This window comes from Notolepis coatsorum, assembly GCF_963971535.1.
Source record: "Notolepis coatsorum genome assembly, chromosome: 12".
NCBI lineage: Eukaryota > Metazoa > Chordata > Actinopteri > Aulopiformes > Paralepididae > Notolepis > Notolepis coatsorum.
In genome coordinates this window covers 14,986,177-15,003,556 of record NC_140176.1, presented here as the reverse complement: position 1 = coordinate 15,003,556, position 17,380 = coordinate 14,986,177, and the positions used below count along the sequence as shown (strand labels likewise).

The window sequence follows — 17,380 nt, the reverse complement described above, 5'->3', positions numbered from 1 at the left end:
TGAAAACCATTGGCAGGTTTTTAGCTGCAGGTGGGTAGGCTTATAGGATATTGTTGTTGAAATGATCTCGTCTCCATCAGGTCACGTAGACTCACGCCATCTCACCGAATGAGACAACCATCGACTGTAGCTGGTTTAGTTTACTTAGCCGATGCCGTCAATTAGCAATAGCAATTCCTCCTATCCATGCTAGGAAAGGCTCTGTGACGTTTCCAAGTTGGTAAACAGTGAGGAAAGATTCACAGCGATGGGTCTCATGTCTCTCTTCTTATGAAAAGATAAATTAGAACATTGGTCATTGGCATGTCGACTGACTCTGATTGACAGGAAGTCGAAAGAGCCAGGATCAAACCAGAAACCATCAGATTACCAGACGACCGCTCTGCCTCCTGAGCCACTGAAACAAGAATTGTACAGATCTCTCAATGAAATCAAATAACCGATTAGTCGGCACAGTAGTGGAACCCAGGATGTGAGGCTACAGTGTTAACCCCTGCACCGCTGTGGGGTTTGAACCCAGGACGTCCTGGCTGTGAGGCTACAGTGTTAACCCCTGCACCGCTGTGGGGTTTGAACCAAGGACGTCATGGCTGTGAGGCAACAGTGTTAACTGTGTGTGTGTGTGTGTGTGTGTGTGTGTGTGTGTGTGTGTGTGTGTGTGTGTGTGTGTGTGTGTGTGTGTGTGTGTGTGTGTGTGTGTGTGTGTGTGTGTGTGTGTGTGTGTGTGTGTGTCTGTGTGTGTGTGAATGTACATGTGTGTGTGTGTGTTTACATGCAGTTGTGTGTCAGTGTGTGCGTGTGTGTGTGTGTGTGTGTGTGTGTGTGTGTGTGTGTGTGTGTGTGTGTGTGTGTGTGTGCGTGTGTGTGTGTGGGCTCGCCACACCGACTGACCTGAGGGTCAGAGAAGACTTCCTGGATGCTGTTGATTGGTCCGACGGGAACACCAGATCCCTCAAACGTCCTCAGCCAATCACTAGTCGTCTCTTCCAGGAAACTGAGAAGTGAACGAGGAAAAGAGACAGAGAAGGGAGGATGGAAAGAAAAAGAGAAAGAGCAAGAGAGTAGGAATGAATCCAAAATGTCCAGACAGTTACCACTGCTGTGATTGCATTTCCCATTGTGTGCTCTTCTAGTATTTAACCATTTCACTACCACACTACATAAGGTTAATGTATTGTATTCATTTATTTTGTATTTTTTTTGTATTTAGTTTTTGTTATCTTTTGTTATTTCAAGTGTATGTGTTTATGGTTGTTCGAGATAAATAAAGATAAAAAAAAATCAAACATTTCACTACCACACTACAGCAGGTTAACCTTTCACTACCACACTACAGCAGGTTAACCCTTTCACTACCACACTACAGCAGGTTAACCTTTCACTACCACACTAGAGAAGGTTAACCATTTCACTACCACACTAGAGAAGGTTAACCATTTCACTATCACACTACAGAAGGTTAACCTTTCACTACCACACTACAGCAGGTTAACCTTTCACTACCACACTACAGAAGGTTAACCTTTCACTACCACACTACAGCAGGTTAACCTTTCACTACCACACTAGAGAAGGTTAACCATTTCACTACCACACTACAGCAGGTTAACCTTTCACTACCACACTACAGAAGGTTAACCATTTCACTACCACACTACAGAAGGTTATCCCTTTCACTACCACAAGACAGAAGGTTAAAAATTTTAACTACCACACTACAGAAGATTAACCTTTCAGGATTTCCGTAAATCCGTTTTTTTACCAAGATATTTACAAGGCACTTACGAACACGTTTGAGAATAAGGACCAATATCACACAGTTCCAACTACAAACAATATCACTCAGTTCCAACTACAAACAATATCACTCAGTTCCAACTACAAACAATATCACTCAGTTCCAATTCCCAAGCCATGTGGTATTTTTTCTTTTTTTAAACGTGAGGGTGGTCTGGGTCATCCATCACGCTGTTTAAGCATTCTACTGTGAAGCCAAGCATGTTCAACCTGTGCAATGATGATTCTGTGTTCTCTAATATTACAGCTAAGTTAGCTGAGCTAACACCCCCCTGATGTATTTGTTGTAAATGAACACCTTAGGGAGGTGTCCATTCTTGAGCTTGGCTGTACTTTTGACTACAGCTTAGAAGAAGCCTTTCTAACCAAAATGCTAAAATACCAACAGCTACAGCAGACCATCTCACAGCTAGGCTACAGATGTAAACTCCTAGGGCTAGATCCACAAAGAATGGATTGCACGGAGCAAGTTGCACCCTTACTTACAATTCATTATGAATTGAAAATGGGGGACCCTGATGTAAACAACACGAAAGTCTTTCTCTGCTCTGCATCCCCTTAACAATTGTGTGTATTGAGCCGTACTGTACTGTACCCATTCTGCAATCTGTTAATAAAATGTTCATTCAATCAATCACGTGCATATTGACCAATTGCATGCTTTTGCAGAGGATAAGAAGCCTTCCGTCGACTCCTTCAGACATTACCACATTGACGGCCACAGGGATTAGACGGGCCCCACTCTATACGGCCAGTATATCATAATAAGGTTTGATTGTGCGTGAGGCTGTTTGTAGAGCTAAATCTATATTTTATAGTATTGCTATCTGTCCATTCTCATTGTCAATTGACACTATAAACTGTCCCTTCAAAATGGCTTAAAGAAATAATTTCTTCATCAATATGTTCCCATTTTATAGAGACTTGAATATAAGCGTTATATGGGATTTGGTCTGGTATATTTCCTGCAAAACGAGATACAGGCTACTAAGCTAATAACGTTAAATCGAATGGCGTTTCGGCCCTACAGAAGCTAGAGCTAAAAATCAAAAATACATATGATCGATATAATGTTCCACCATGAATGCATGAAAGGGGGGGGCGGGGGACGTCGTTTCTGATTATTGATTACCAATAAAGGCGTTAGCCTCAGTAGCCACATTCGCTGATCGCCTGGTTGGCTATGATAACAAGGCCTGATCAGCATGTAATTTACGTGAAAAAGATCTTATCTGTGGCCGGTTGGATCCCAAAAAGGATTTCCCAGTTATCGATCGCCATCTGGTAGATCCATATGTCCATTGGCTGATGATATATTCCTTTACTGCGTACTGAATTCCGCGTCCCAAAACGTATTCCAAGCTACAGGCTACACGCATAGATTCACCCTAACAGGAAAGTCCATTCGAGATCCAAAAAAATAAAACACCTTTCTGCCACAGGGAACACTGCATTATCGAGACAGCGCCCCTACAAGGATCTGGCCGGTAATGCAAGTTTCCGAATTCCAAGAGTAGGGTAAATCTGCAGTGCCGCTCGGTGACATTGAGTAGGTTATTAAAATAGAATAAAAGCCAAAACACTCTACCGTTGGATTGAAACACATGTCCATGCTTGGCCGGGAATGTGTTAAGCACCCCCCACAGCCCAAATGGAATGATACAAAAAATATATATATATATTATAATTATACTTATTTTTTTTCAATATATTTTTTTTCCATAGTCGACTATCGGCTAATTTCCTCCAATCATAGTCGACTATCCAAATCTTTAGTCGGGGACAGCTCTATGTCACAGTATGATGTCACAGTATGATGTTCCGTTGTGATGTCACAGTATGATGTCATAATCAAACATTCTAGAACATTTGTGTATCTATTCAACAATTCTCTCAGAAGATCTCAAATCTCAGAAGACAAGAGAAGAGCTCACTTGTTGTTTCCGGCTACTTGTCTGTAAGCTTGAATATATATACTGTAGATACAATTTAAAAATCCCCACATGGAAAATGAAACTATGTCCTGTACAATCCTTAATGAACTGCGTCTGGCGGGAAGGTTCTGTGATGTGGTTATTAAAGTCAACAGCACAGAGTTTAACGCCCACAAGGCAATCCTGTGTGGCTGCAGCGCCTATTTCAGGTAAGTTTATCTTGGTTCAGGTTAGCTTGGTTCAGGTTAGCTTGGTAGGGATGGATGTGTCCGTCATCTGGACGCTTCAATGAAGCAGAGAAAAAGAAAAGGATGAAACAGCATCAGCTGAACTTTCAGAGGGTTTTGTGTTGAGTTTTTCTCATCTTCATTGAGGGTTAAAGGTCAGGAGGTGTAGTTGTTGTGATATTGAGCTATACTAATGAATTTGATTTGAATAATTTACTTTGACTGTGCTAAGACTACACTGTACTTCTACTATGAAAATATAGTATACTTCTACTGTGATAAGACCATACTGTACTTCTACTATGATAATATCATATACTGTAAAAAGTGATTATACGTCTACTGTCCTAAGACCCTATACTTCTACAGTGAAAATATATTAGTACACAGGACAGAATGTTGCTTACTGTTTACTCATCAGATATCTCTATACTCTGCATCCCACAGAGCCCTCTTCACTCACTGGAGCGACTCAGAGAAACTCGTCTACAGTATCCCTGGGGTGTCCGTGGGTATGATGCAGCTCATCATAGAGTACGCTTACACACACGTTGTGCCGGTGACAGCAGAGAACGTGGAAGAGCTTCTGGTGGCTGCAGACCAGCTTCTCGTCGTGGGCATAGTAGGATCGTGCTCTGACTTCCTAGAGGGCCAGCTGTCTCTGGAAAACTGTGTCGGCATCTGGAGGTTTGCGGACATCTACTGCTGCCCTGACCTGAAGCGCAAGGCCTATCTCTTCATCGTGTGCCACTTTGAGGAGATGCTGTGCATTTCACAGGAGTTTGTGGAGCTGTCCCTGCAGCAACTGGTGGACATCATCGAGAGGGATGACCTGAACGTGAAGAACGAGGAGACGGTGTTCGAGGCCGTCCTCCGTTGGATCGAGCACTCCCGTGAGGAGCGTAAAACACACGTTAATTTGCTGCTGCCCAAGGTAACTAATTGTATTACTGTGCATTACATTAAAACAACACTAGGTTCCCTAGTAGAGTGGTTCTAGAACATTTGGGTCCAAACTGTTCCCTAGCAACAGAATTCCAGTGAAACCGTCTACAACCGCTGTCTAAGTTGTACTTGATTGTCTCTTCCCAGGTTCGCATGGGCTTGATGAGGCCTGACTACTTCCTGAACAACGTCCAGAACAACCATGTGGTGAGGGACAGCCCTGACTGCAGGCCCCTCATCCTCAGCGTCCTGAAACCCCCTGGCTCCGACAGGCTCCCAAACCCCCTGACCCGCCCACGCCTGCCCCAAGAGGTCCTATTGGCCATCGGAGGCTGGAGTGACCGCAGCACGACCAATGGCATGGAGGCTTACGATATCCGAGCCGGTGGATGGATGGACGTGAGCGTTGAGAAGGAGAGTGCCCGGGCCTACCACGCCACTGCTTATCTCCACGGTCTTGTCTACTGCGTTGGCGGCTCGGACGGCATTGAGCCTCTCAGCAGTGTGCGCAGGTTCAACCCCGTCACTCGCATCTGGCTGCAGGCGGCTCCCATGCACTCATGCCGCTGTCACGTCAGTGTGGTCGCGTTGGACGGCTGTATCTACGCCATGGGAGGGTTCGACGGACACGTGCGACTGAACACCGCCGAACGCTACGAGCCTGAAACCAACCAGTGGACACTGATCTCACCCATGCTGGAGCACAGGAGCAGAGCCGGAGCAGCAGCCCTCCACGGCAAGGTGGGTGGAACTGAGGGACCCAAGGAACATTAGATCAGAAATGTCTTTATTGCCAAGTAAGCTTGCACAAACAAAAAATTTGTCTGGGTCCTTTGGTGCATCAACATTAACAGACAATAAAAGTAGAATGAAATTAAATGGAATATATAAACTAAATTAGAATATTCTTTCTTATTACAGGTTTACATCTGTGGTGGCTTCAACAGGGTGGAGTGTCTGCTCACAGCTGAGTGCTACAGCCCAGAGACCAACCAGTGGACTCTGATCGCCCCCATGAGCAGCAGGCGTAGAGGAGTGGGAGTCGCTGCGTACGGAGGACAAGTCTATGTGGTAGGTGCACACAGAGACAAATGCTTTATACTAGATATTTTTATAGATATGTATCATTTGACTTGCAATGCTGCTGTAATGCCCTCATTTCCCTAAGTGGATTAATACTGCCTGCCTGTCTACCTGAACCACATACTAAAACATTCCTCTCATGCGTCCTGTTCTCAGGTGGGAGGGTTTGACAATGAATGGCTGCGTAGCACGGAGGCCTACAGCCCCTTGACTGACTCCTGGTGTGCCCTGCCCACCATGCTCACCCCCCGCAGCGAGTTTGGCATCGGGGTGCTGGACGACCTGCTCTTCGTGGCCGGAGGCCGCTCCAATGGCTTCAACACCATATCCAACGTGGAGTGCTACGACCAGAGCAGCGCCAGGTGGACTGCAGCCAAGGACATGGAGATCTCCCGCTGTGGCCTAAGCTGCTGCATAATGCATGGCCTGCCTAACATGAGCCAGTACGCTGCTCCCCGTGGTGCCCTGCAGTGACCCCTGGAGGAGGAGGAAGAGGCAGCGGGGGGATCCATATCCAAAATACATGCCTCATTCACCCATTCACTCACGTAAACAAACACAGACAGCAGAGGTAACCATGCAAGGTGCAAACCTGCTCATCAGGAGCAGTTAGTTGTTAACACATTGAGTGCCATGCCCCTTTGACCATATATGGCAGGGCTATTCAACTGGCGGCCCGCGGGCCAGATCCGGCCCACGGGATGATTCTGACCGGCCCGCAAAAGATTACATGATATAATAAAAAAAATATATATATATATATATTTTTAAATATATTTAATTTTTTTACTTTTTTATTTTCATGTCAACGTTCACACGCACAATTGAGCCAAAACTCACTCAATTAATGACAGATTTCATTGATAAATTGAGGGAAAACTTTGCAAGTCGATTTGATGAATTTGACATGCCCAGAGAATTGATGCATTTTGTGAGCAACCCATTTGCCAATGTAGCTGCTATTTCCACAAAAGGACAAGAGTTCCTTGCATCACTTCACATTGATGAAGGTCTCCTGCAACTTGAAATAATTGACATGCAAGCATAATCTGCTCTGAAGCAGGCACTTGAGAATGAATCCACCACAACATTTTGGATAAAGTGTATTCATGTCAACACATTGCCCAAAATAAAAACGCTGGCAATATCTGTGCTAACAATGTTTGGCTCAACATACACCTGTGAATCCAGTTTCTCTCACATGAATGCCATTAAAACAAGCAACCGTGCCTCCTTGACAAATGAGCATTTGCATCACTGTTTGCGGGTAGCCTCACTTCCTATGAACCCTCTTTCTCTGCCATTGCCCAGTCAAAGAAGTGCAATCTCTCTCATTAGATGTGTGTATGTAGGCTAGGCCTGTCTGCCCCCCACCCCCCCTGATGTTTGAGAGTTAAGAGTGGACAATAAGTGCTAATAAGATGCTGTGATTTGCTGTTGTTGCACAGACATGAAGCACTTTTTCATAAGTTCAGCTGCACTATATGTGTTTTTTTTGTTCAAGTGTTGATGTTAGAATGTTCAGATGCACATCATGCACTTGTTTGTTTTTTATTTTATTTTTATATTGAAATGTTGAAGAGGAGATGTTGCAGTCATAAATGAAGCACTTTTTGCAGGAGATGTTGCAGATGTGGCACATAAATGAAGGACTTTTTTTCTAAGTATACTACTTTTGCAATGTAGTTAAATAAAAGTTGTGAAAATGTGGTTGCGTGTTGTGCCAAGTGTACATATATTCATAGCACGGGGAGGCGCCGTGGCAGTCCGGCCCCTGGCCCCTTGGGTTTCTGACAATGTGGCCCCCTGAACAATTTAGTTGAATAGCCCTGATATATGGGCTAGAGTGCCAATAAGGAAGTCAATGGGATCTAGGGGGAAATTTGCGAAGGCTTAAACTATATCTTAAATTATGGCTATGGGTCTAAAACACCCCTCGCTTATCAATGACTTGCTTGCAGTCAACATGTATGAAACGGATTGTTTTTTTATACCGTTTTGAATACGAGTATAGTTTTGGAGAGTTATAGTAATTCCAGAGAAATTCTGCGATAATAGCTCTGTTGTAATTTTTCGGCTGATTTATGAATAGTTTTCAAATAAACGCTAGATTATCGATAGTATATGTGTACTTATGCACGCTAGAGAAGCGGGCTGAAAAATCTATTATCCATGACCTGGTCAGCGCTAACGTCATACACACACACACAGACACACTGCGATGGCTGAGAAAAAAACATCTGATTAACCCAATACTGGTAAAATAGAGTCCTTACCTCACATCAGATGTTCTGCAAAAAGATTAATCTAATTCCTGATCGCCATTCCAAATATTGATCGCATTTATTGATCCAACGTTATAGTCCAAAACAGATAATCGAAAGCTGCTCCCAGCCTCCCCAGTGAATGTGGTAACAGCTATTGCTTGCCAGAGAAGGGAAAACCCTGGACCGGACTTTTTTTCTGATGCACATGCCTACCCAATTTCAATCCAATGATGTGCAATACCATCCGGGAGACGATAGGCGGCGGTATTTGCCCTTTTCGAGCTCAGACCCATTCACAATGATAACATCAGGCTGGATGGATGAAAAATGAATGGATATTGTTAATAAAAGCTAAAACGAGAAAAAAACTAGAAAACTCGTCGCATGGCACTCAACGCATGGCGAGTTAAGTCGACTAATCTCGTCATTGGCAATCAATGTGTTAAGGGTCTTGCTCAAGGACACTTTGAGACACTGCTGAGAGGAGCCCGAATCGAACCGGGAACCTTCCAATTACCAGACAAACACTATGCCTGTCTCTCAGGTGTGTGTGTGTGTGTGTGTGTGTGTGTGTGTGTGTGTGTGTGTGTGTGTGTGTGTGTGTGTGTGTGTGTGTGTGTGTGTGTGTGTGTGTGTGTGTTACGACCCTGGCTCATGGGTACGCAACCTATGTGTAATCAACACCAAAACCCTGTGCTCTAACTCAAAAATGCTACTAAACCAAGGAACTACTAATATAACTATAAGCTAATGTACTGGTAACCCAACGGACAAGGACTGTAAGAACCTGACAGCTCTTTCACTAGGCACAGACAGTGCATGTGTGTTTCTGGGTCTGCCTTTGAAGCTCCCCAGCAGGTAACCAATCAGCACTAATTGGCTAATTGGCAGCCCTCACCTGCCTGCCCTGGTGACACAGGAGTGACCAGGCCTCTAGTACATAACACCTCCCCCACCAAACTGGTTGCCCAAGAGGCAACCACTACACAACAACCCATAAACAAAACAAAAACAACTGTGACCCCTTAGTTGTCAGGGCCTCTACCACAACAGCGATAACGGGTACCACAAACACCGGTACTACGATCGTGAGAGGGCGTCTGCTAACACGTTGTCCCTCCCACGAATGTGGCGAATATCCAAGTTATACGCCTGGAGGAACAAACTCCATCGCATCAAACGATGATTCGAATTCACCATGCTGCGAAGAAAAACCAAAGGGTTATGGTCTGTATACACAACAAGGGGTAAACTGGAGGATCCCACGTAAACATCAAAATGGTTCAAGGCAAGAACCAAAGCAAGCGCCTCCTTCTCTATAGTAGAGTAGTGCAGTTGATGCCTGTCAAACTTTTTAGAAAAGTAGCACACTGGGTGCTCCACCTCTAATGCATCCTCTTGCAGGAGGACGGCTCCAGCACCGAGGTCACTAGCATCCACTGCCAACTTGAATGGCAGTTGAAAATCGGGAGCTGACAGAACGGGAGCGCTAATCAGAATACCCTTGATGCTCTCAAAAGACTGTTGACAAGTCTCAGTCCACACGAAAGGTACCTTAGGACTGAGCAGATTGGTCAAAGGGGCAACAACAGAAGCAAAGTTCCTACAGAAACTCCTATAGTACCCTGCCATACCTAGGAAGCGCTTTAACTCCCGCCTGGTGATGGGAGCAGGGAAACCCACTATAGCCTCCACCTTAGCTGTAATGGGGCACACATGCCCACGTCCAACCACCTTACCCAGGTAGGTAACCGTGGCCTGTCCAAATTCACATTTCGCAAGGTTAACTGTCAAGTTAGCATCACCCAACCGCTTGAACACTTCGGCCAGATGCTCCACATGTTGTGACCAAGAGGAACTGTGGATAACCAGGTCATCCAGATATGCCTCACAGAACGCTACCCCGCCCAGGACCTTGTTCACTAGCCGCTGAAACGTCGCTGGGGCATTTCCCATGCCAAAGGCCATCACTGTATACTGGCAGAAACTCTCTGGTGTGACAAAAGCGGATATCTCACGTGCTCGCGGAGTAAGCGGAACCTGCCAGTATCCCTTTAGCAAATCCAATTTACTTACAAAGGCTGCTGAACCCACCCGATCGATACAGTCGTCCATCCGAGGCAGAGGGTACGAGTCCGGCTTGGTTACTGCATTAACTTTACGGAAATCAGTACAGAACCGATGAGTGCAGTCTGGCTTATCAACAAGCAGGCAGGGGGAGCTCCACGCACTAGAACTGGGCTCCGCAATGCCATGTCTCACCATATAGTCTACTTCCTTACTCAAGATCCTTCGTTTTTCCGGATTCACCCTATAGGCATGTTGCTTAATTGGCCCTGCACTACCAACATCAATGTCATGCTCGAGTACATTAGTACGACTAGGGACATCAGAAAACAAACGTGTATGCTGTCTAAGTAGGCGCACCACATCCGTACGCTCAGGAAGTGGTAAGTACGACAGGTGTGAGTCCAAGTCACCTAGTATCTGGGTGTTTGGCAACCGGCCCTGAGAAATCTCCTTCGACACAGAACAGTCGGCTACAATAGGAGATGCAGAAACTGTTAGAACAGCCACAGGCTTGACCCCTGACTGGTCAATCTGAGCCCTATCATAGTCAAGTCAAGTCAAGAGTTTTAATTGTCACGGCATACAGGTATACAATGAAATGCGGGTGGTCTTGCCCGCAACGATGTGCAATACAGTGGTACATATAATAGAATCAAAAGAAGAAAACAACATTGTGCAGTAACAGGTAGCAGGTAACATGGAGTGACAAAAAATGTCTCGGTATCTGTACATAGTTATTTACAGAGCATGTGGGACATGCTAGTTAGCTTTGGTAGTGCAATACACTGTTCCTGTTATTCTAATTTAAAGTGTCCTTTCCTTTGGCCATAAGTGTGCGTGTGTGCGACATGAGTGTGTGCCCGCTCATGTTAAAGTGTTAAGTGGCTGCTCGTGTGTGAGCGTGCACAGTGTGCGTGTCGTGTGTGTGTTCATGTGTGCTTGTGTGTGGACAGTTCAATGTTCTGAGCACTCAATGTTCATTGTTCATGGCTCTGATGGCCTGGGGGAAGAAGCTGAGCCTAAGCCGCTCTGTCCTAGTAGCTGGGGTTCGCAGGCGTCTGCCTGGCCTCAGCAGCTGAAACAGGCTGTTATTGGGGTGGTGAGGGTCTTTCATTATCCTGCAGGCTCTGGATTTGCACCTCTTGTTGTATAGAACCTGCAGGGGGGGTAGTGCAATACCCGTGGTACGCTCGGCTGAGCGCACCACTCTCTGTAGGGCCTTCTTGTCCTGTGCCGTGCTGTTTCCATACCAGGCATTGTACGCCTTCAACATATTGACGTGACATAATCTACTCTTGCGCCTGCGGTCGGGAGTTTTAATCAAGTAGTCGACCTCACCAACTTTGCGCTCAATGGAGTATGGCCCACTGTATTTAGCCTGTAATGCAGACCCAAGAATAGGCGAGAGAACCAACACCTTGTCCCGGTGAGAACACCCTATGTCGGGCCCGCCTATCATACCACACCTTCATTTTTCCTTGGGCTACCTTTAGGTTCTCTTTCGCTAGTTCACATGCTCTACTAAGCTTAAGCCTGAAGTCACACACATAGTCCAACAAATTAGTAGAGGAAGGAGTCTGGTCAGCCAACCACTTTTCCTTCAGCAGTTTCAAAGGACCCCTCACTGTGTGGCCGAACACCAGCTCAGCCGGGCTGAATCCAAGAGACTCCTGGGTTACCTCCCTAGCAGCAAACAGAAGCAAAGGAATTCCATCATCCCAGTCTTTGTCGAACTCCGTACAATATGCCCGCAGCATTGTTTTGATAGTCTGGTGAAATCTCTCCAGCGCCCCCTGGGACTCTGGATGATAGGCAGAGGAAGGGCAATGCTGGATAGACAACTGCTGGAGGACCTGAGCAAAGAGACGGGACATGAAGTTAGACCCTTGATCTGATTGAATGACCTTTGGTAGACCAAAAGAAAAAACCTAACCAGAGCTTTGGATATAGCTGGGGCTGTGATCTTGCGTAAAGGAATGGCTTCAGGAAAACGGGTCGCTGCACACATAATAGTCAAAAGGTACTGGTTCCCTGTCTTAGTTCGAGGGAGGGGACCAACACAGTCAATGAGGATCCGCTCAAAAGGTTCCCCAACGGCAGGGATAGGCTGCAGAGGAGCCTGAGGGATCTTCTGGTTTGGTTTACCAACCACCTGACACACATGGCACGAGCGACAATATTGTGCCACATCTGACTTCAAACCAGGCCAACAAAAATGTCTCAGCACACGGTCATAAGTCTTCCTGACCCCCATGTGACCAGCAAGATCATGATCATGTGCTAGATGCAGTATATCAGGACGATACACGGCTGGAACAACAATCTGAAACACACTGCCCCAGTCATCCAGACTGGACAGGTTAGGTGGTGTCCACTTTCTCATGAGCACGTCATTGCTAACAAAGTATCCTTGAGACGTATCTACCATTTCATCCTCTAAAACTGCCTCTTCAAAGAGGGACGACAAGGAGACATCCTTGTTTTGCTCTAGTACCAACTGCTCATGAGACGGAATCACCTTACCAAACCCCTCATCAGGGCCACTTTTCAACTCAACAAAGAACGTGTCACTAAGTGTCATATCACCATCTAAGTTAACAACCTCATGGGTGTCACATTTGACCTTTGACATTGCGCGTGTTACCGCACACACAGGATACACTCCTGGATGCTTCTGTGCGAGCTCATCAGGAACCTCAGAAACTACAGGGACGGGAATTACAACTGGAGTAGCCAGCACTTTGCCACCGGCCAAATCGTTCCCTAGAATGAAGGACACCCCCTTTATGGGAATGTGAGAACACACTCCTACGACAACATTGCCTGATACTAAGGGAGAGTTTAGCGAGACCTCATGCAAAGGAGTATTCACAAAGCCTCCTCCAAAGCCCTGAACAATGGCACCGGAATGCAATGAAGAATCTTCCGAAAATGGCAAAATCCCATCCAGAATGAGAGACTGGAAAGCTCCTGTATCTCTCCATATTGTAATAGCCTGCCTTGATCCTAATTCACCAACCAGTGAAACAAATCCATCCATCCTAAATGTTGAGGAGCCCTCTAGCTCCCTGTCTGCACCTTTGATACTTCGCACCCAGGGCCGCCTCAGGGGGTGTGCGAGCAGTGCGGTCGCACAGGGCCTTGCGGGAAGGGGGGCCTCGCACAAAAAAAAGAAAAGAAAATAAAAGAAAAATATTTTTTATTTATAATTTTTTTTATAATTTTTTAATTTTTTTTAATTTTTTGCGAGGCCCCCCTTCCCGCGAGGCCCTTTTTCATCACAGACCTAATATCTAGTTTTGCTTATATGCTTATATATTTCACATTAGACACGTTTGTAGAATGTGTCTGACTTGTTCCTGGCTCTGCGGCTCTGCAGATACACTATTGGAGGCAGCTCTGAGGCTCTGCAGCAGAATTGGTTTCAATGAGGGGAGGGGTTACAGGTAAGGTAGCGTCTGACTATTTCGCGCGTGCAGCATTGGAGGTTGTGCCAGCCAAGATGAAGAGGACATCGTTCGGCAGATGGACTGAAGATGAAAGTTGTTGCATGTTAGAAAGTTCAGTCAGGCTAGCCATCCCGGCTAAAGACAGGGACAGCTAGTTAGCTTTAGCTACGTTATAATATTGAGTGCTAACGTGTGGTTCAGTCGGGATATAGCCATGATGATGTCGGCTAGTAGCTAGCTTAGCTAAAGGCTAACTAGCGTTAGCTAACCTAGAGAGAGCACGTGCAGCATTGTTATGCCAAGATGAAGAGGACGGTCGTTCGGCAGATGAACTTCGTCAACTCCACGCGGTTGTCTCCATCCTCTTGGACGTTTGGTGAGTTTTTAATGCACTCTATTCTATTCCCGCCGTGGATATCTCTCTCTCTCTCTCTCTCTCGGGAGCCAAACGGGCCGACTAGCTGTTGTAGTAGCTAACGGTGTGTGGCCTGGTGTCAGCACCTGGTGCGAGGGAGGTGAGCTTGGTGTTTCATTATGAGAATATCTCCATGCTCAATTCGGCTATAGTCCGCGAGGGACTTGTTGCCGGCACCGCTATGGTAAACACCACTCTGTAGTGGGACGTGTATTGCCTTCTTTTTCCCTTCTCTCTTCGTATGAGAAGAGGAAAACACAGCGGCTGTCTGAAGTGTTGGCCTGTATTGCTTTTCTCACGTTGTACAGTTTTTCAGTGGTAGCCGCATAGCTTGCTACTGCGTTAGCTAGTGGTTAGCGATAGCCGGGTTGAGCTAACTGTTAGCCAGTTAGCTGTTTAGCTACGACGTTAGCTGCTCGTTTTCGCTCGGCTGGGAACGTTAGCTTGATGCTATCAGTTAGCCTAGAGTTAGCTGTCATTGACATTAGCCGTGAGAATAGCAGGCCCTGGCACTCTGACTACGACATCATCTTTGACAGAAGATGTAGTTGGGCCTGCACCATGACAAGGCTACGGCCATAGCTTCTTTTTGTCCCGCCAGCGAGAGGCCTTTCGTCAACGTGGAGACCTGTGTTGCGGCCTTTCGCCCTGCGTTCCTTGGTGCAGGTAAGATGTCCATTGGACATTACCCCACTCTTCCTTCCTTCCCCCCCCGAATGTTTTGTTAATAACGATGTTTTTTTCCAGGCAAAACATATGTTACTTCACAACATTTGGAGATACGACATGTGCTGTGTGTGAATTGTCTTGGTCGTTTGTGTAGCTTGGGTAGCGTTGGCCAAAGCTGTGTGTGGCCTGGTGTCAGTACCTGGCTACTCTATTTGCAGTTAGCCTATTTAGCTGATGTCGGCCATTGGCTCCTTGCTACTTTGTTTTCTCTGGTATAGACCCTCTTCTCTTTGGATTTAAGTGTTGATCTTTGTCCTTTTGGATCTATGTATATTCATGTTGCCTTTGTGAAGTTATCTTTTCCTTCTGTTTTGTTCTTCCATTAAAAGTTGAATATCCTTTAGGGGCTCATCTTTGCTTATCTCTCTCATACATGCTCTCTCTCTAACACACACACGACACACAGACATGCTCTCTCTCTCTAACACACAAACACACATGCTCTCTCTCTCTCTCTCTCTTTCTAACACACACAGTCTGCCTATGGCGGCATTTCTCGATGGCTAGGCTGTGCTCGCTGAGTCTGTACCTAGTCAAGGATCTTCAGTCACAGTGCTCAGGTATTCTGCCACTGTGTACTCTCTGTTTAGGGCCAAATAGCATTTAAATTTCTTTCCAATGTGTCTCTCTCTCTCTCTCTCTCTCTCTCTCTCTCTCTCTCTCTCTGTACACTGTATATTGACTGTAGAACGGGAGCTCTCGCTCGCTCTCTCTCTTGCTATATGTTGACTGTATCATGCCCAGCCTCGGGCAGCGCTATTATTTAAGAATATGTTGACTGTATGAAACGAAAAAATGTGTTATTTAAATTTTTTTTTTTACCTTTGGGGGGGGGGGGGGGGGGGGGGGGGTGGCCTCGCGTTTAAAACTTGCACAGGGCCTCACATTTCTCCCAGGCGGCCCTGTTCGCACCCCACCCACTAATGTCGGCATAGGTGTCCTGTCTATGATTTCTACCAGAGCCACCGTTTTTACATTTTTCTGCTTAAGCACAGGGCATCCAGCAACGATATGACCAGGCTCCTTACAGTAAAAACAGATAACCCCCTCTGGGAATGCACTTGCAGAGCCACCTTGCCTAGGAGTCGAAGTAAACCGACCAGCAGACACGGGTGCCGGGAACCGGCTCCCCTGAGAAGGACGCCTACTACCCCTGGACTCCACACGGCCCTCCTCTACAAAGACAGATTTGTGTGTTAACACAAACTCATCAGCCAAGACAGCAGCGTCGGCTATCTTCGATACCTTATGCTCATTTAGATGTGTGGAAACGTTATCAGGAACACACCTCTTAAATTCCTCTAGGAGAACCAACTGTCTGAGCTGCTACCTTGACTCTGCTTTTTGCGAGGTGCACCACCGGTCAAACAGGTTCTCCTTCTCTTTTCCAAATTCAACATAAGACTGCCCCTCCTGCCTACGATAACCTCTAAAACGCTGACGATAGGCCTCGGGGACCAACTCATAAGCCCTCAATATGGAAGCTTTAACCAGCTCATAATCAGCGCTTTGTTCAAGGGACAGAGCAGTGTAGGCTTCTTGTGCCCTACCAACCAAAACACATTGCAGCAGCAGTGTCCAGGCGGTATCAGGCCACTTCAATGTGGTTGCCACCCGTTCAAAAAGGGGAAAATATCTTTCCACGTCTTTCTCAAAGAATGGTGGCACCATCCTAATATTCCTGCCTACATCAAACCCGGAACGTGACTCTGGATGCAGAGAACCCGCCTGCAAGGCAGCATGCTTAAATGCAAGCTCCTTCATTGCACGATCGTGCTCTCTCTCCTCTCTCCTCTCCTCTTGTTGTAGCTGTTTTTCCTTAAGCTCCCGCTCTCTCTCATCTCTCCTCTCCTCTTGTTGTAGCTGTTTTTCCTTAAACTCACGCTCTTGTTGTAGCTGCTTTTCCCTAAATGCCAACTCCCTAGGCCCCCAATCGATGGCAACACCTTCCGCCACGCCAGAGAGTTGTGGAGACACCTCAGACAAAAGAAGCTCATCCACCGTTGCCACAATCACCTGCTCCTCAATGAGTATAGCCCTCAAAGTCCCCAAGGCAGTCGTTTTTAACCGCTTCTCACTGGCAGTAAGCTCCACATTGTAGTGCACAGCAAGCTTCAGAAGCTGCTCTTTGGAAAACCTTCCCAACATCTCGTCAGAGGGGTTCTCAACAAAATCCTTAATGGTAGCCATCGTTACTGTACCAGTCACCACAAGCTACTCACTTTACCCTACAGTCACTAAGAACCACTAACAAACCACGAAGAACCACCAAAGAACCACTGAAAAAACACTAAAGAACCACTGAAGAACCACGAAGAACCACTGAAGAACCATGAAGAATGCTAATGCCAATAATAACAACCATAAAGGGACGCGGTGGAAATGTGAGCTCTACAGAGCGCACCTTTCCAGGTTGCACAAACAAACAAAAAAAAATAAAAACACACCCACCCTAAATAGACGT

The 17,380-nt window shown here is 46.2% G+C and overlaps 2 protein-coding genes across 2 annotated transcripts in view; one reads left to right on the top strand and one right to left on the bottom strand.

The window, feature by feature from the left end:
• Window positions 1–89, top strand: part of sugct (succinyl-CoA:glutarate-CoA transferase) — a gene marked incomplete at its 3' end in the record, with an annotated part of 157,242 nt that extends 157,153 nt beyond the window's left edge. Inside the window, exon 12 of the mRNA XM_084326304.1 lies at window positions 81–89. Within this exon, the coding sequence (XP_084182430.1) occupies window positions 81–89 (9 nt within the window). The remainder of the gene's footprint in view (window positions 1–80) is intronic.
• Window positions 1–17,380, bottom strand: part of adarb2 (adenosine deaminase RNA specific B2 (inactive)) — a gene marked incomplete at its 5' end in the record, with an annotated part of 512,623 nt that overhangs the window by 462,645 nt on the left and 32,598 nt on the right. Inside the window, one exon of the mRNA XM_084325586.1 lies at window positions 892–994. Coding sequence (XP_084181712.1) covers window positions 892–994 — 103 coding nt within the window. The remainder of the gene's footprint in view (window positions 1–891; window positions 995–17,380) is intronic.